Genomic DNA, 20,419 nt, shown 5'->3' with positions numbered 1-20,419 from the left:
TCTTCCTACACTATTCAAGCTATTTCGACAAATGACTCCCTTTAAACGTTACAACTTATCGCTTTACTCCTATTCGTGTTCCAATGCTGTTTTAATAAGTATAACACCGTAAACAAACGTAATTTGAGCGAAAATACGCTGAACAAATCCCCAGGAAAAAATCCTTGCCAACTACGACCCAGATCCAGCGTCGAAAGCTGCGTCCCGCTAATCTCGCCAAAGCGCCGACAAATGAACAAGCGGTGGGTGCGCGTGATTCATTGCGCTTTATATTCCCGCTTGTTCCCGACGGCCGAAATTATTGCGTCGAAACGCCCCTCGGTTTATCGAGCGCTGCCCGCGCGGCCCCACGAATGACGTCGTATATACGCTCAACCTGTTGGTCGCACTCTATACGTTTGTGAAGTTGTGAGAGAGCTTTATTGTTTAGCCGGGATTTGCAAACCAGCACTTTTTTAATCGTTTGAATTGTCGGGTATTTATTGGGGTACTAATTGAGATGTAGAGTGTGGAAATTGGAAAGTTATAAGTTTATGCTTCACTGACAAGTTTTTAGTCGATTGTGGTGGTTGTTTGCAATCACTTTTTTTTATACGCGTGAGTTGTACGTTATCTTTGATCCGGCGTGTATGGAGTGTCTGACCAAAATCGGATTATTCCATTTTTGCGTGAAAATAAATTTTTCGTGTAATTATAAGTTTGTCTATATTAAAAATTATTCTTTCTAAAAGGAGAATCGGAATTAAAATTAAATATTGCTTATTGATTCAAGTAAGTTTATAATTATCGAGAAGTATAATAACCTTGCAATCCCACATTCGCCCACTGATACACCCCAAGAGGATGTGTCTCTTCTCAAAGCAGGGAAAGATATTTTTGCCCGAGGGAACAACCTTCGGAAGTAACCGCGACAGATTGTTATGGGGTCAAACGGCCAATACGTCAGAGTGACGACGGCGTTGACCTCTTCGAAAATTGTCTGGACACACTGTAGGCAAGATTCGAAAATTTGTAACTTGGGCGGAAGTGCGTGGCCGGAAAAACAATGATTTGGAAAAATTTACGAGCAACGTTGGTGGTTGTTGAGCTGCGGGAGAGTAGCCGAGTAAATATGTAGGAGGTTTTATCGACGTGTATGTAGATATGCAAACATGAATTATTTGCTTTCTTACCAACTGTTTGCGGCTACGGCGCTCTTCGTATTTTCTCATGCGTTATATGCCGTTTATTTATTTTGATATTCGTATTTGTCGGAAAATATCAAAATCTCTCGACTCCCTCAATTCGGAGACGATCAAACGAATTGAAATCAAATCGAACGAATAAATCTCTCTATTGCAAAATGAAATTAGGTTAACGGTAAAAAATGTCTGCTTACCCAGCTTTTCGCCGTTGCTGACAAACTTTTGTATTCTACGTAAATTCCGCCGGCAGCCCCGTTTCTCAGATGATAAAACGAGATTTCTTCGTTCTCATTGTCCGCGTATGTGTCTGCGATTGAAACGCGCGAGCCTGACAGATCGCTCGAAATTTTTCAGTATTTCCTTATTGGGAGCAGAGAGATCTCAAACCCGGGATGATACTCGTCTATTTTTATGTGCACCTAATGCAAATGTAGTGTTCCATACGAAAACTACTTCTCTTAAAAATGTAACCAATAAATTAATAACAAACAAATAAAAAAAATCAAGCATTAAATTATTTTACAAGTTCAAATAGTCCAAGCGTTCCTCTTTCACCCCTCGCATAGTATCAATTCACCCTCTTTCCACGTCACATTGTTTTCCCGAAACGCTCGCGCTCGTTATGGAAATGGAAAGATTTATTTATGCAGATCCGCGAGATGACTCGGTTCGTGCTCTAACGCCCGTATAAAAAGCTGCAGAGCCAAACGTGCGCGCACGCGCAAGAGGCGGCCATTACACGAAATTGCACTCCAATTAAAGCGCGAGCATCAAACGCGCCGTTATTGTCAGCTGCGTACACACGTTGACGGCGTCGCTGTTTTCAATTTCGGAGTTCTTTCGTTGGCTTTTTTAAAATCCATATTTTTTTTCGAGTTAATCAAGAAAATGCCTTTGGGTATTATGTGTGTGTGTATTTCAGTTTTCCATTCCTCTCACCAAGCCGTGTTTTGCTTTGTTATGGCTCCTCTTTGTTCGTTAAGCCTTGTCCTTCGGGCCTTTGCAATCGTCGTCTTTGGTGTACACATTGTACCGCTGCGTTTGTCCTTACTTTGCCTGGTCTGAGTAATTACTTCCACTTGCTTCTTCTGGTTTCTTCTTCCAAGCGTTGGAAAAATTGGCTTTGTTGAACGTCGATTGCCTTGGAAGTGACTAAAGTTTGGTTTACAATGTTTGTGTACGGAAAATTCGAATCACTTTGCTGCAAGTTGTAATATAAAACTTGATTTATGATAAAATTTAACTAACTGTTGATTTTTATTTCTGAAATCAAGTGAAGCTCAGAGGTTGAAACAAGTTTACATAAACCGTTGTTTGAGCGGATGATCTATGGACATCGGGACAAAGGCTATAGCCGGGTTACTATGGTGAAATGGCCCCCTTGGAAAATGTATATATGTTATATACCATTCGATGGGGGATAAAAAAGAAACTCCCATAGCCAAATTTTTAGCTCTCTGCCTAGTGCGCATGCGCAGTAACGTCGATAAACGTGTTTTTTTGATTTTATTTTTTTCTGAAGTCCCTATAGGATAAAAATTTTTTTAAAAATTCACATTGGTGTATTTTTATGTCATGAATAACTGCAATTTTTTTGGGATTACATAACCTCAAATATCGGATCTAAAAAAATTATTAAAGTTTTCAATCGATATTTTGACCCCCTTGTTTTTGAGGTGCAACTTTTTAAGTAGACTTTTTTTGTGTACTTTTTCCCGTTCTTTACGATGGCACTAACGTTTTTTCCTTAAAAATGGTGGCACAACTCGATTTGAGCCAAAAACTGATTTTTTTGCCATTTTTTCACGTTTTTAGCTGGTTATGTTACAATTTAGTTACTAAAGTGACTCCTTTTGAGTAGTTTTGCATATCTTCCCATGAAAACATAATCAAATGAAATATTTTGTTCGCTCCAAGCCGTATTTTTTATATTATCTTACGTTTTCAATGATGGTCTTATCAGAATTGTGATATCACCTTATTATAAAACTGATGGCTAATGTTATGTTCTTTTTAAACGTTCTGTGATTGGTCGAAAGTATTGTCTCTGTCGCACTTTTTTGTTTATTGTTTATTTTTATTTATAATAAAAGGTTATGCTTGGCCGCGCGGTTGACGCGGCGGCTGCAATGCAGACGATCTGCGTAGTGAATAGTCAATCATAAAATTAAGAATTATCAGGAGCATAAACAAATAAAGTATTTTGATTTCTTAATTAATTAAACGATGCGCAAACCAATGGCCAACATTGTTTTTTTCAAAACTAATTTTTTTTTTCTTACAATTGTCTATATAAGGGAGAAAGTACAATACGTCCCGTCCCGTCCCGTACCGACCCCGGGACATACCGTCTGAAATAAGTCACTTTTATATTATTGGCTAATTCTGTTCGATAACCCAATCGACGGTACAGAATTAGCCAATCCCGTAAAAACAGCTTATTTCAGACGGTATGTCCCGAGGTCGGTACGGGACGACGGACTCAATTGTACTTTCTCCATAATATACTAATACAAGTGAATGGTGAAAACGCTGTTAGTATAAGTTTATAACTTTTAAAGTAAATTAAAATCTAGCAAATAAAAATTGTTTCGATTTTTCTTTTTACTATTTCGGCTTTTGACTGATAATTGATAGCAATACTAGAAAAAATAATAAAGTAGTTAAGTATTTATTTTCAAATACATTGGAGTTAGTTGGAACCGAAGGCTGACGCGGCTACTTTAAATCTTTCTGCTGTTTACTTCAAAACTAACAATCTTGTATATTTAAAGTGAGTACTATATATTTTACATATCTTTTAAAAAAATGAAGATTTAACAAAGTTTTTCAAAAGTTTTGACATCACAGATTATATGCTTTGATATTAGGGTTATATGTATTTCTAATACATATTACACAATAAATTAATATTTTGTTAAATAACTTCTTTAAAATCAAAACCTATTATTAATATCTAAAATGTTATTTTTATGCCGACACTTTGAGTTTTGAAAAAAATACTGTAACCAACCTACTGATAAATAAAAAATCTCCCATGTATTTATAATAAATACACTTGTATTTTACCGGTATATGCAGAGTAAGACTTATTAATGGGTAGAAAAATAAAATTTTTATTATAAATTCTGTAGTATTAAGAGTAATTGTATCAAAAATAATGACAGATAATATAGTAATATAATAATATGATATAATAATATAATAATATGATATAATAATATAATAATATAATATAATAATATAATAATGTAATAATAATAACAGATAATTATTAGACCTTTTTATACGCTAAATAAGAAAAACATGTTGTGTACGTTATTAAATTCTTGCATAAAATCAAAAGTTTAAACCAACATTAAATTATAAACTGTTTTAGTACTCGCATAAAGATCCGATCTTATCCTAAAACAAAAATAGCAATCAGATTTTAAATCAATAAGCTAACAAAAAAGTAATTAATAAAAATGAATTTTCAATCCTATAGATATAGATATACGTACAATGCATGTACGGGGAACGAGTCTTTATCTATTTAACTTAACCAATTTAGGCTAATCACATAAAGTAAAATGAGAAATTAGTTAAACATAAAGTTGTTGAAACTATTAACTAAATAAAATTAAGAAGGAAAAACATTTGAATAAAATATGACAATAAACTTTTGCTAGAAACGGATTTGACGATTGATGAGTTGCATGTTTTGATGTAATACGGTATATTAATTATACAAGTATGATTAAATTGATAAAATATAGAAAGTCTTGAACAATAATTAATTTGTTTATGTATAAAATACTGTCAAATTAATAAAAAATGCACATAAATATCTGCATATGACTATATATGATGTGATTTTTACTATAGTTAATTATTATGAGATGAGAAAAAATATTTGGTTTTACATAAAAACAATACATGAGAAATAATAAAAATGAAAAATAGAACTAATAGGATGCGAACTTATTAATTGTCAATTAACTTTTAAGTTAAAAAAATGTAAAATGAATAAAGTAAACACAAGCTAACCTATGCTTTAAACACATACGTATATGAAACATCATTAAAAACAACATTATTTATTTATTTTAAAATACACTATTATTCATGTCTAGATACAAGAACATATTTTTACAAAAAAACAAATTGAATATAATAATTTCATAGGTTTGTTGATTTTATAAAATCACTAGGTGCAAGCACTTTAATACAGTTTTTATGACAAAAAAAAATTATTTGCTTAAAAAACTTATAAATGAAATACAACTTATTTCACTTTTACTAGGCAATATTATTTTTTTACTTTTCATGTAAAGCTACTGAGAAAACTGGATTATACAAGAACTTAGATTATAATATTTTTGTAATATTTATTATTCATTCTAGTTTTTAATTTAAAAAAAGGCAAACAATTTTTTTAGATTTTTAAAAACTAACTAACAGCATTTTTAAATGTATTGTAAAATATTTATATTTTATTATTTCAGAAGTGATCTTCTTGTCTAATGGTTAAATAAATATGGCATCTAATAGTAATGAAGAGTCAGATAACATCAGGAAACGCGATGATCGAAGATGTGCCATGTGTAATATTTATATTAGAAAATCAATTGGTCGAGAAAAGGAAATCGAATCTGAAGTTGAAATCGAATATGCTAAACAATTATCAAATAAAGATATTTACATCCATGATGTAATTTGTGATTCATGTAGAAAGCGATTAGCCAAATACATATCAAGCTCTAAACCTAAAAAGGTTAATGTTCCAGCAACTGCTTCGTCTCAAGATTCAAATGTTTCTGAATCATTTTCTCAGCTAACTGTCACTTCATCATCTCAGGAAAGTACACAATCATCTGTATACACAATAAAGGAACAAAAAGTACGAGCAACCACGGAATTACTTATTCAAAGGACGATTGCGACACATAAATATTGCTTTGTTTGTGGGTACCAAAAACAGACTAATAATATATTAGTTCCTTTAGAGGCCCGAATTCAAGTTTATAGTAAAATGAATGTTTTTATTCCACATGGCAATAGATGCTGTTGCACACATTTAATTAAAAAAAGATTTTATGAAGATGAACTAAATAAAATTAATATTTTTTCCACTACAAGTACGGTATATATTGATGAATTACTACAATTTTTGAGTCAATTATCAATGAAAGCAGACGAAACTTTATTACATACAGTAGCTGAATTTTCCATGCCTGAAAAAAAATTGAAAGTTTTTACGGGATTAACGTGGGAAAATATTAATTATCTTAAAGATCAACTCACTTCTCTGAAGAATTCCTGTGTAAGGACAGCGACACAAGCCATTGTCGTATTTTTATTCAAAATGCGCTCTGGGAATTCTAACTCGCTCATCTCTACAATATTTGACATTGAAAGCGAACAAGTATCTCGTTTTTGTCAATCAGTATTATTATCTTTCGAAAAAGATTTACTACCAAAACACTTTGGATTAGAAAATGTAGACAGAAATGAATTGATTGAAAATCAAACTTCTAATATGGCAAAGAAATTACATCCTGGTAAACAACTTATTTGGATTGCTGATGGTACTTATATAAGGCATGAAAAAAACTCTAATAACGAGTACCAAAGAAAATCTTATTCAGGCCAAAAAAAAGTTCCTCTGACTAAACCATTTACTATATGTACTACTAATGGTTATGTTGTTGACCAGTTAGGTCCATATCTTGCAAATAAAAATGATGCTACAATACTGATTGAAATATTGGAAGAGAAGCAGAATATTTTACAGAAACTTCTTCGCCAAGGGGACATTTTTATACTGGATAGAGGTTTCAGGGACATTAAACAAAAATTAGAAAATATGGGTTATATTGTTTTGATGCCTGCACTCAAAGGTTCAAAATCTCAACTTTCTACGCAAGAATCAAATGAAACAATATTCACGACAAAACTGCGATGGGTTGTTGAAGCAGTGCACGGAGTTCAAAAGAAAAAATATAGGTTATTAGATCACAAACTTGATAATAAAATGGTGAAAAATACTGGATCTTATTGTAAAATTTCTTGCTACTTAAATAACTTGTTTGGCAAACGCCTAGATTCTGATGAAGACATGCAAGATGAAATATTTAGTGCTATGCAATCTAGAAAAAATGTTGAAAATACATTAGCAGTTTTAGTAGCAGACAAAAGATGGAGTCGTCGGAAACTACCATTTAAAATAATAACTTCGGATGATTTACCAGACTTTCCTGAATTAACAATAAAAGATTTGAAAATTCTGTTTACAGGAACATATCAGCTTAAACAGACAATATCTTACTTAGCGGAAATGCTTGACGCAGATAATAATTTGAAGATTGGATATTCAAAAGAGACTAACAATATTCTCAAACTTGAAGTTCAATCCAGGCATATTAACAGAAAACAATACAAATGTTTCGTTGAGTATAAACCAAATGGTATTGGTTATTCTAGCATCTTAAGACACTGTTGTGATTGTGCTAACGGTAACCGTACTATAGGATGTTGTGCGCATATTGCTGCCATAATCTATTATCTTTCACATGGAAGATATTTATCAAAAATCATACGACCAGCTGAAATTCTGTCTAAAATGTTTCTTAATGATCAAATTGAAGTGTGTATTGATGAAGATAGTGACAATGATGAGTGAATCATTTTTTCTATTGTGAACATTCGTTATTTTTAAAAAGCTACTTGTATACGTTCCATAATTTATTTTAAATAGCCTATGAAGATAATAAATTATACTTTGTACGAATTGAACATACTTAACTTCAATTCCTTTTTACCTGATAATTATTACTGTCAATAGATTTTGAATAATCAATTAAGTAGAGGCAGATAAGCCAAATATGGCCTTTTTAAGACCACAAGACGCCAAAAGTACCCTCAAACGATCGATTTCAAGGCTATGTTTAGCTAAAAACAGGCTTTTTTGCGTGAAAACCCTTGCATTATGACATTTTTAGGTTAGTTTTGGGTTACATGGTACCAAAAATGGCCTTTTTCGGCGTTAAATCACTCAAATGAGGGCATTTTTAGGTTAAAGAGAAAAGCAGACACTGACAGCGGCGATATTCTTTTTATATATAGAGAGAAACCCTTTATTACCTCAAATTCTGATAAGACCATAATTGAAAACGTAAGATAATATAAAAAATACGGCTTGGAGCGAACAAAATATTTCATTTGATTATGTTTTCATGGGAAGATATGCAAAACTACTCAAAAGGAGTCACTTTAGTAACTAAATTGTAACATAACCAGCTAAAAACGTGAAAAAATGGCAAAAAAATCAGTTTTTGGCTCAAATCGAGTTGTGCCACCATTTTTAAGGAAAAAACGTTAGTGCCATCGTAAAGAACGGGAAAAAGTACACAAAAAAAGTCTACTTAAAAAGTTGCACCTCAAAAACAAGGGGGTCAAAATATCGATTGAAAACTTTAATAATTTTTTTAGATCCGATATTTGAGGTTATGTAATCCCAAAAAAATTGCAGTTATTCATGACATAAAAATACACCAATGTGAATTTTTAAAAAAATTTTTATCCTATAGGGACTTCAGAAAAAAATAAAATCAAAAAAACACGTTTATCGACGTTACTGCGCATGCGCACTAGGCAGAGAGCTAAAAATTTGGCTATGGGAGTTTTTTTTTATCCCCCATCGAATGGTATATAACATATATACATTTTCCAAGGGGGCCATTTCACCATAGTAACCCGGCTATAGCCTTTACTCTGGAACAACTGTTCTTTGTCCGTTTCGCTCAGCCTAATTCCGTTTTGTTTTATCTGTTGTCCTTGTTTTAAATTACACTGTTTCGCCAACTTATTTACATTACAAATTGTAGTGATCAATTTACGTTCTCGTTCTCGAAGCGATCCGCACCGCTTTCAATTAATTTATAACGAATAACATATTGTGAGTGTTCAATTCTAATTTGCGTGCATACTATGCAATTTTTTTAGAGAAATTGATTTTTTTCAAATTCTTTTAGATAGCTGGTTATTGAGGTCATCGACAACATTACCAACATCAGCGTTAAAATTTAACTGCAGATATGGCACTTATAGTTTTTACTCGTATTTTTTCCTGCACAAACCGTAATGGCCTTCTGCAACATATTCCGAAACAGGCTTTTTAGTTGGACTTTGGTTTCACGTTAAATACTTTTGAGTTTAAAAGATGCTCTTATCGTCACTTCTACAAGTTCCGTCAAACTGGTGTATATCATTTTATTCCGTTTCGTTGAAATTAATTAAAAATTTGCGAACCTTCAGTAGGTACGATAAAACGCAGTATTTCTGAATACTACTGGTAGCAAATGTCCAACACTTGAGATTGAAGTGCAAGTCTAATTTCCATCAGCTTGCTTCATCAAAACAGCATTTCGCTGAAATAGGGCAATGCTCAAACTTTCCGAATATTTATTTTTCGACGCCGAAGTAGCAGAAACAAATAATAGCTCCAATCATAAACCAGCACCACTTAAGCAGGCGCCAGTAGAATTCCTGCAAAATAAACTTCACGAGCAACGTCCATATCGCTGCAAGAAAAATACGCGAATAAACTTTTGATACGGCTTGGTAAACAATTAAAACGCTGCCACGGCTTTGCAAAACTTACGTTCCACTTCATTAGTCCGGACCTTCAACGGCAAACGATATAAACTTTGCAGTTACTCTTTTAAGCGGTTCATGTCTTTTAATTAAAAGAGTTTATATGGGCATTTTTATCGTGTTACAGACCAAACATCGAGGCGATAAGGGCACAATTAGCTACAGCTGCTGCTGCAAGTTCGGCCCCTGCTCCAGGACGAGCTGGACCTGTAGCTCGAGTCAACGTTGACGAGCGGGAGTTGGCTCGTCAAGGTAGTCTCGCCGATGGTGAGGGAATCAAGATCGTCATTCACGACGTTGACTGCGACATGCGTGAGTACAGAAATATATTTTAAATGTAAACAAACGTCACCTAACTTTCGGTACACCTATAGTGCCATCGACTGCGGGTTAAAAGTATAATAAATGTTCAGAGAAAAAACCTACCCACGTCCTTTGTATTCTCTATACAAAACAGCTCAATAATTACTCTTTTCTCCTCTATACCGGAGTCGCGTGTCGCTTTCGTTCCTATTTGTCGCGGCGACGGTGTCCGGGCGCTAAAGATCCTAATTGTCGATAAATCGTAATTCACCCTGACCCCGTTTCTCTTTCTCTCTTGCTCGCTCGATCTCACTCGTTTTTTTCGGTATAACCTCGGTCGCCATCACCTGTGTGTACGCCGCGGCGAAGGTCAGCCCAGCTCACGCGCTTTAATTAAAAATAAGGTTAGAGGGGGCAATGATTAAATGTAAACAGCGTCGCAGTTGGGTGGTGTCCTGTTAAACTACTGATGGTCATAATGAAAAAAGTGCGGGTATGCGCGTGTGTGTTAAAAATTTTTGTAATGATATTCTTTATTCTCATTGAGAAAATGTGATATCGTGCTTCATTACGAGTAAATGATTCTCCACAAAAGACACGGAATTCAAATCAACATACCCCGGACGCGTATAAGAAAACGTCGTAGGAAACAAGACCGCTCTGTGGATCGTTTTGTTTCTTTTTCAACCGAGAGAAACTCTCTGTGTGAGAGTTCTGTGTTAGGTACCCGCGAAACTTCGCATCGAAATATTAATGAAGAGAAAATGTAGAAAAATATCGGAGACCGAACGAATGTAGCGCGAGCGAAAGATAAAAGTTAATCAAGTAAGCAATGCTCGGGTTTTTGAGCGAAAAAATTTTCTCTCGTCATTTGTAAAGCATTCTACTCGAAGATGTGTATATAGGTGCGACACACAGGCGCGCCTAACGAAGCTTTTGTTTGCTATGTCAAAACAAAAAAAAAAAGCGTCATGACAAACTCTACCAAAGTCAGAGAGTACCGCTGCGAGATGCATCGATATATAGACAAAGATAGAGTGAAAAGGGAGAGAGAAAGAGAGGGAACGAGAGTACGTCGAGGGTAAAATTACCATTGTGCTCGATCGAGCGCGTGTAAAAGCCATCTTCCGCAAAATCGCGTGACAATGCTTCGTCCCCCCTTTCTGTGTGTACATGTACGACGGTATTTGAGAGAGATACTCTATGGTTGATATTAGGCGATCGTTTTGACGCACGTTATGAGATGCGAAGAAGCGAAATGACCAAAATGGTGGCACTAATTTATATGGATGCCAGAGAATGTCATTTTGAACCATCAGAACTTGCAGTTTACGGGTGACAGTTTCAAAAAGTGCTTGTAGAAAATTTGTTTAATGACGAATTGCTTTATTTTGATTTCAGTGCCGAGAGCAAAGAAGAAAGTCATACTGCGGAAAGACATCGTAATAGAAAAAGGACACAAAGGTGAGCTTTCATTTATTCCACACAACTGTTCATACATATATGCAAAACTTCCTTCGCAAAATTCATCGTCCATAATTGCCTACTCTAAATCCTTCCCAACTAATTACTACGGCAACGAGTCAAAATATTCAGCTGGTCCCTAATTGCCCGAAAAAAACGGTGACAAACACGCCCATAGCGGCGCAGTAAACTTGGCTTGTACGTTTTGCGCAGTGAAAGAGTGAAATTTCACTCCTCTTCCTCTCCCTATTCAAACTTGCCAGCGGCGCAAATACAAAAGTCCCCCAAACTACCAACGCCGTATGCCTGGAACTATGGCGTGGTATACGGAGAACAACGGAAATTAATTAGCCAAGCCGGTAAACTAAAGGAGAGGAAAAAGCCTAGACGAAAGTTTGCAATATGAAAAAGAGCGAAGACGCGCCGAGAGGATCTCTTTCTGGGTTTCAATTCAGCGTTGAGTTAAGCTCGTTTTATAACTCGCCTGGCTTGTATTTGTATGCATGTATAGACGCCGTTCTGGCGCTTAATGGCGAGAAGAAACTAACCGTAGCTTGTAAACTTTTATTCACGAGTTTTTCGCAAGCAGCCCTTCGTCTTGGTGTCTCTTCATATTTTTCTTCTTTCGCTGGTAGTTTGTGGCTATACGGCTTTTAGCAAAGTTTTCAAGTTGGCTTGGATTGGGTCTTTTACGGGTTATAAGAGATATTACCAGTTTTTAATCCCTAAATAGACCAATGAATTATTCGTGGTTTTTTTTTTCGTTTGCGATTTAAATAGTTATAGATCATAATTGAAGTGTAAATATAATAGTTGAAAAAACCAGATACACCACGTATAATATTAAGGAGCAGAAACAAAAGAATAGGGAGACATCACTGTATTCAGCTCCTCCATGTTCACTTCGACTTCGCTCTTGCCGTAGGAGTGCAACAGGTCGGGCACACGCCCACTTGCGATGATAATTGAGTGATTAGACGCGTCGTGTAGACTCATTAATCTCGACTCCGTGACACCGGCCCTCGTATCCTCTTGTCTCGGAAGAATGAAAAGGTGGAAGGATGAGCGACATGCGATGGATGAAATCTTGGCAAGACACTTGTTGTCGTATAAATAAAGGAGGTGATGAGGGAGGGAAAATCCAAGATAATTTATGAAGGAGGCTAATGAGTGTCATGGGTTTGCATAATTGGGTGATTCTCAAAGACGCTTCCATTTTCACCTTGGTTTTTCATAAAATCTCATCCGAATGATATCATTTTAATGAAAAGTTGTAAGGTAAAATAAAAGATGCGTACCGGTAAAGCTACCAGGTTTTATTGTTTGGTAAAAGAAGCAGACGGCTCAGAAAGATATGGGATCCGTAAAAAAGTCTAAAGGTATAAGGGACTGACGCACAGAGAAAATATATGGACTAGAAACTTTTTTCGATCGAGGAATAAAAAGTTATCGACCGGAGGATGGATGGATCCTGATTCGAGATATAAATGTTAGCTTACGTTTGGTACGATAAAAACTGTTTCAAATCATTACACAGGATGTGGATAATATGTTGTCAGACGTGCTCTGATCAATCTAAACCATTTGAGGTATGGTAACAAATAATGATTGCATTTCATTTTGACTACGTGCAGCAGCTGTTTTAATTAAACGGATAATTCATCTATTCATAAATTCCACGTTTCTCGTGCTAATGAACTAACTGAACGAAATGATAAGTCGTTTTTCGTGCAATTCTGATCAGATCGCTGGTGTTTCTTTAATAAATGAGTTAATTGAAACAGCATTCAGAGCGTGGATTGGTGATATAATTATGTCTGTCAAAGATAAACGGAAACTCAGTTGCACGTGACAGATGAATTTGGTTTGTTTCGTTCTCACACCGTATTATCAAATAACTATGTAAATAGTCCCGATTCGGTGTGGGTGATACGTGTACTTTGTATTGCTCGTTTGCACAATAATCGACGTTATGAATAATACCGATGCAAAATAACAGTTTGTGAGGGATAGAGAATAGACAATTGTTATTATAATTATGTCAACCTATAACTTTATCGTCGAAATGCGTTCAATTATATTATGACCTCAAATTGGAAATTGATTGATACATCATGTTTACAATCGCTCTTACATTTCACAGTTGTCAAATGCAAAAACAAAATTGTTTTGGGCACATAAACACCTGGGTTGTTGCTCTCGTACTATATGTAAGCTGTTATACATTTATTTTCATTTCTATTTGCTTATCTTCAATAAGATGTAGCAAGAAGAATTAAAATCACGATTACCCATCATTTCAAGCACCTCCTAATGACACAATTACCGGATATCCTACATTGTCCCTAGCAACATCATCATCATCATCTTTGTAATTCACACCTCTAACGAAAAGCAAAGGCCTCGAAGCTCTCAGCGTCGTCATTCAGCGCTTAATTAACAGTGCGAGCCGAGCGGCACCGACCGATAAGGCCTCGGGCCACTGCTGCTGTCCGGTGTAATGATGTAAAGCGAGACGATGCTGACGGGACGTTATCGGTAGGCTGCAGTGTAAGGGTAATAACGATGCAGGTGAACCCGGATTTTACGGATCGATGAGCCGACGCGTTAGCGGATTATATGATTAAGATGCGCAGTTATAGGAGTGTGGATTAGATTAGGGTCGAATGTGAGGTTTATAGGTGGCTGCAGGTGGTTAAGGAAGATTTTTCGGGGATCGCTCGGTACAAGTTGACGATTAACGCCGGATTAGCCTAGGTAGAAAGTTGCCGTTGTTTAATACCAGTCGAGATATTTGGGTGGATTTTTTTCTGAAAACCTTTTTGAATTTCATTGTTAAAGACTTCTTTTCTTTCTCCGATCGAATGATTTAAAATTGAGAAAATCTAGAACTTGCATAGCGTAATGTCTAATGTCACTAGTCTCGTAAAAAAGAGATTTTTTTAATATTAAAAAACTAACTTATTAATAAACGGTATATCTTTTACGAGTGATAAAGAACACTTGCAAGTCTGGAGGGTCGTGAAAAATGTAGTGCTTTATAATTTTTCGATACAGCAACGCGCCTAGACTTGCCTGTTCCTTGTTACTTCAGAGAAAGTCGCGTGAGCATATTTTTTGCCTACCCATTTTAACATAAACTGGTGTTTTAAATAATTACTCGCTGGACTAAGAGCTGGTGCTTTCAATTGGCGCGCTTCGAGCCTTTGACAGGGGAAACGGAATAATAACGCGGGGATATCAAAGTAAACGCCAGCGACTAATGCCTTTCGGCTCACCTGCTCTCGGCTCGATAATCCCCCGTTCCCTTGAGGCTTTGCCGACAGAGACGGAGAGATAAAGTTCAAGAGCTTTCTTTCTTCTTTCTCCTTTTCTTCGTCTGCTTCCGGGTCCGCGATAAATTCATTTTTCAAGCTATCGAATCGAGGTCTTGATTTGCATATAGATTGAGCAATCGGTGACAAAGGCTGATTCGACTCCATAAGTGGTCTGGATTATCGTTGGGGATGAGATCGTGGATTGCTAAATTCGAGGGAGCAATAGTCGAGCGATTAGATAACCCCCTGCGCCAACTGGATTTCCGTATCGTCGTTCGGCTTTTATAATGCGTGCTGTTATCTACTTTATGGCTCATTTGAGAAACATAGAGAATAGTTTAGTGATTTACCGAGCGTTATATTTTGTCGGGATAAGTACACTTTCGAGGACGTTTTGAATACAGAATATTAAACATACGATATTGATCATCACGAGGATGATTTTAAGTGCGAGAAACTTTTCAGATACATCACTCTCTCGGGTAGAAAGGAAATAGCAATTTAGTATTTCGATTTCTAGCGACGCTTTATTTACTATCTCGTCTCCGCGTAGTAAAGATACTCGCGAATTTGTTTTTTTTTTTGAATTTTCGGATACCTTAAACGCCTGTTCTCTCTCCAATTCTTCTCAAACTTACTTAGCTTCGTGCTGTTAAATTATTATACATGCATATTTTATATTATGATGATAAACTTTTATGTGAAAATAAATGCTTAATATTGCGAAACCACCATATGCAACATGCTGAGGCACTTAAAACAAAATCGGCTGCGCAATATACAAAACTCGCAGCTATAAAACTCGATTTCTTTTCCCCTCTTATCTTTTCGTTTCTCTTCGTGTGCACTCCAGTTTACCGGCTCTGCCGCGCGACTCGAGTGCGGGGCTATATACACTCGGCAATAAATATTTAGATGCGCCGTGGTTTTGGCAAGCTAAAATATAAAAGATAAATTGTCGGGAGCATGCATGAATAGCCGAGTGCATTTGCGTAGGTTAATATTTATGCAGTTTGAGAGAAAGCGCAGAAAATATACATAGGGATTTTCGAGATACACTGAATAAGATTCAGCGGATCTCATGCTTTTAAAATACATTCGTGGTCGCGGAGATTTGTTACGCTTTGAGTGTGTAACCTGGAGTATTTTCGAACTCACATATACTTGTGACGAGATAATTATAAACAGAATGAAGTACAAATTTTGAAAACAGAGTAGTATATGAATTCTATTAAAAATATCAAAAGATAAAACGTGCATAATCAATGTTCCAGTAACAAAATTGCCATGCTTCTCTCATATCTTTCCTGCAAAGAGCAAAGCAACCCTCATAACAATAACCGCGAACCTCCATTGAAGTCTGTCAGTACTGACGTAACACCCCTCCCCCTCTCCCTAATTAAACAACAGACGCTCAGCCCTCCCCCCTCGTCATCATCGCGACGTACAGAATCGGATGCTGTGCAACTATGTTGTTGCTTCGCTGAGGCAGAAGTACGCCCGTCGGTATATCCAGAAATTTACCCCAGCACTAATTAATGCCGACGAGCTGCGCTTTTCCATAAACATTCAAACTGAGTTTGCAGATATTGGCCTTATTCTTGTGCGCACGTTTATCCTTGTCGCGGGGCTAGGGAGAACGGAATCAGGACGACGAGACGGGTGATAATTTTCCAAGGCATGGAAGTTTGGAAAAATGGGAAGAGGTTAATCTTGCTTGCCGTCGAGGAGACTGGTTATTATGCTAGAATTTGTCTTGCTTTTAGACTCCGATTCGGCGACGCACGTTTGTGGGTGATGAAAGCTGAAATATCGAGTGGCTTATTATTTGATTGGTCGGTATCGCTTTCGTAAGCTAAATTGTTCGATGCTTATATTTTTTTGTTTTAATTTTTTTTCATCCGTTGTTATCCCTAATCTTAACGTGTCATATTAAACCGAGACATTTTGAATATTAATCTCAGAACGAATGAAAGAACTCAGAGTGAGTTCCAACAAAAGGAAAGGGTTGAGTGAGTGAAGGGTTCTTTTTAATTAACACACACGATTTCGCGGTACACAAAAAGCACTTGCTTTGGCGTAAAAACCCTCACTGTTTAGAGGGAAAAGCCTCAGCAAGTGTAAGCTTTATTGAAAATAAGGAAAGGGAAACTATACAAATAAAAGAAAGAGAACAGTGACTCTAAAAGAGAAAAAACTCAAGTGAAAGAACGCACGCAAACGCAAAGACACGAGGTACCTTTTCCGCACGCAGAGAGAGCTCTCTTACCGCAAAGACGAACGCAAAAACCGCCGCTTCCGTCCTGGTCCTGGAGGTCTGGAAGCCGGGCCTGGGGAGCGAAAGGATGGTCCGCAACCGTGCACCAAGCGCGCCCCGACGTCTCGGGGAGCCAGACGCTTGGCACGAGGGCAACAAGGGGTGTTGCCGCTGTTCGCTCGCCCCGAAGGAGTCACGTCCAACACGTGGACACATTCGCCAACAAACCTTAAGACTATCGCCTCGAGGCACACTCACACACTCGCACAAATACACACACGCGAACGACGCGATCGCGAATTTTCCGCTAAACACTACCAACACGGCGCAGAACGAGGTGAACAGTGATAGCTCTGAGAAGAACACGTCACTGGCTCACCGTCAGAAAAAAAAAAATCGAAAAGCGTAAGGAAGCCAAACGTGCGAAGCGCTAGGCAGTCCGAACAGGAATCCGCGCACGCGGGCCCTTCGCGCGCTCGCAAGCGGGGCCGGCGGCGCGCAACTCGACGCATGCGCGCGCGCTCTCGACGTCGCAACGGAGAGCGAGCAGCGGCGCGAAATTCAAAAAGCCTAAATTTACACCTACACTACTTGAACGAATAAAACGAACTGAACACATTTACTACTTAAATTTTACCCTCGAACTCATTTATAACATCTATAAATATCGTTGACAAAATAACTGCAATAAATATTTTCTTTTTATCCGAATAAGTAGTATCAGCACAGCAGCAAAACATTATCATAAAAACTGCATATAAAAAGCGAAGAAGAAGAAGAAACTCATTGCATTAACGTCAACAGTAGTTCAATATATCCAGAGGAAGCAACGACGGACAGTCGTCGGTGTGTGCTCGAATGCGCGCAGGGCAAATAATTAAATGTCAGTCACACGCGTCTGATCGTCGTTTATTTATCGGACTATTTATTGACGGCTAAGCTCTCCCGAGAAATCTAGTTTAGCAGCGCTGCAATCAATCGATGACGGCCGAGTTATTACGACTTCGGTCTTCATCTCCGAGCTATCGACTCGTCTGACCGGGTGACCTTAACAATTTTTCCCATGGGAATTTCTCAGAGACGTGTTCTTCAAACTTCTGATCCTTGTGCATTGTTTACGTACATTTTAATCCGTTATACCTTCGAGTTTGTAAAAGTTCCTAAGTACACGGATTTCGTGTTAATTCTTATTTCAACGGGCTGTCTCTCGCAGGATGGAAAGTTGGAAACCAGTCTAGAAAACTCATTCGAAACAATAAATATTTGCTAGAAGTTTCAATGATGAACAAAAACAAGACTTCAAGTTTACCTGGCCCGCTTCGCTGATGAGATACAGTGATACGGGTTGTACTTTTTAAAACTTAGGCTTCGCAAACTTTGCCAGTAAGATCATTGTAGCTGGTGTTTAGAAACGCGCACAAAGAAAAACACAAATCAAGAAGGTTTTAAGTGTTTTTATTGCACAAAATTATCTGACGACACATCTGCACTCTTCGAGAGTTCGCAAAAATCTGCTCGTTACATTTTCACGCGCTCACTCAATTGTTTTAATCCAAACATTTTTTCTTGTATTGCTAAGCAACCCGATTTTCAATCTTTATCCGACCTCGAACTTCCAAGTGTTCCAATGGCTCACGTCCGTGAAAAGCCTCTACGCTTTTTCACCCCGTGCCCTCCTTTAATTTTCAAAGAATTTTTTGCACGATAATCGTGTAGCCTTACCGAAGGAGGAAAGCGGCCCCGGACGATCCTTTACGAACGCCGTGCACGCAGCCTACGAAATGGTATCAACTATCACCATTCGTTCGGAACACTTGATCTTTTTAAATAAACGAATAGACATAATAAACAATTAAGTGAATACAATATTTATTAACATTGAAACGGTAACAATCATCCTAACGTAATTCAGATAGTTTCAATGTTACCTATATACTTCAGTTACGTATGCTCTTTGCTTATTTAAGTAGAATCGCGATGGAATTGCGAAAAGCGAGCAACGAGCCTGTTGCGTGCATCACCATCGTCGTTGCTCAATTTTTTCCTTAACCCACGAGGAATCTCACGTGTATATCTATTCATCTAGCCCTCCTCGGGCGTGTTCGCATGAAAAGCCAGCTGCATCGAATGTAGCGCCAGCTCTAGACATGGACTATCTGCTCTATCGATTGACGCGGCCGCAGCCCCGAATAAATATCGCCAAGCGTGAATAGCAGACTATATCCCCTGCTGCGACATTGTCTTTGTTTTGCTCCTGTGTATGGCTATCCAGAAGTCTCGGTGGTTTGCGAGCGACAATGATTTTTATGAGTGATACATGCATCGTGAAAAATGGAATATGAATATCTGCTTAAATCAGCCAACTCTTACGATGGATTCGAAGGTCTTACGTAAGCTCGCTTCAGCGAGACTCGGGGAGGAAAATTATCGCGCCAGGAGAATTCTCGCGAGTTTATCGAGATACGAGATAAATATTGGCAAATTATGCCGGGGATTACGTAAGTCCGCGGGTATTAAAGGAAAAAAAAGAAGCAAAGGAGAGAAATAAGTGAAAGACATTGAATCGAAGTAGAAAGTATAGAAGCGGAAACTCGATACTAAATTTATTGCGTTATGAATAAAACATAGGTGCCTTTGACGGAAGCCGTTTGAATATAAAGTTGCTCTGAACTACAAGCACAGAATACAGCTTCGACAATTAATGAATCGCAAATTAATGCGTAGCTCTTTGTTCCGCAGCGTGCTTCTATCGTGATCCTTTTTCGACGCTCTTGACAATAATGTTTTTTATCATTCAAATCCTTCTCGGATTTTAATCGTTTGATATGAATATAAAAAAATTATTTATTTCCTTCCACCGTGAAATTAAGAGGAACTCGTTTGGGGAAATGGGTGAGAAAGCACTGAGAAAACAGTCCCGAGCTAATCAGAACTTTAATCAAGCTCGCTAATTATTCTGCGACTGTTAACAGAGCGTTGAGCTACTATACATCCGCGTTGACATTGAGTCTCGTTTCGTCTAACTCGTGGGCGTGAACTCGACCCATGTACTAGCTATGATTTTGTGTTGTTTTTCGTTTTAAACAGCCAAACCGATACTGATACGAATGAAAATTTGAAATTAAGTATTTACCCCGAAAACGGAGCGGAGCCACTCGCGAGAGGCATACAGAAATAAGCAGGGATAGGACGCGGCGAGTCGAAATGGGAACGACGCGATCTCTATACATATATCTCGTCTCGAAGATAACCCAGGG

At 37.3% G+C, this 20,419-nt stretch overlaps 1 protein-coding gene across 7 annotated transcripts in view; it reads left to right on the top strand.

Annotated features, from left to right (window-relative positions):
* The window catches only part of LOC100116327 (regulating synaptic membrane exocytosis protein 1), a 153,642-nt gene that overhangs the window by 83,960 nt on the left and 49,263 nt on the right, over positions 1 to 20,419 (top strand). For all 7 annotated transcript variants that reach the window (XR_004227595.1, XM_031929944.1, XM_031929942.1 and 4 more), the window contains exons 11-12: positions 9,949 to 10,133; positions 11,526 to 11,588. Coding sequence is in view for 6 of the 7 variants with exons in the window: in XM_031929944.1 (XP_031785804.1) it covers positions 9,949 to 10,133; positions 11,526 to 11,588 (248 nt within the window). In the remaining variant the exon portion in view is untranslated. The remainder of the gene's footprint in view (positions 1 to 9,948; positions 10,134 to 11,525; positions 11,589 to 20,419) is intronic.

Source organism: Nasonia vitripennis, chromosome 4, assembly GCF_009193385.2.
Source record: "Nasonia vitripennis strain AsymCx chromosome 4, Nvit_psr_1.1, whole genome shotgun sequence".
NCBI lineage: Eukaryota > Metazoa > Arthropoda > Insecta > Hymenoptera > Pteromalidae > Nasonia > Nasonia vitripennis.
Note: the sequence above shows the minus strand (reverse complement) of the source record. Positions and strands in the feature narration are given on the sequence as shown.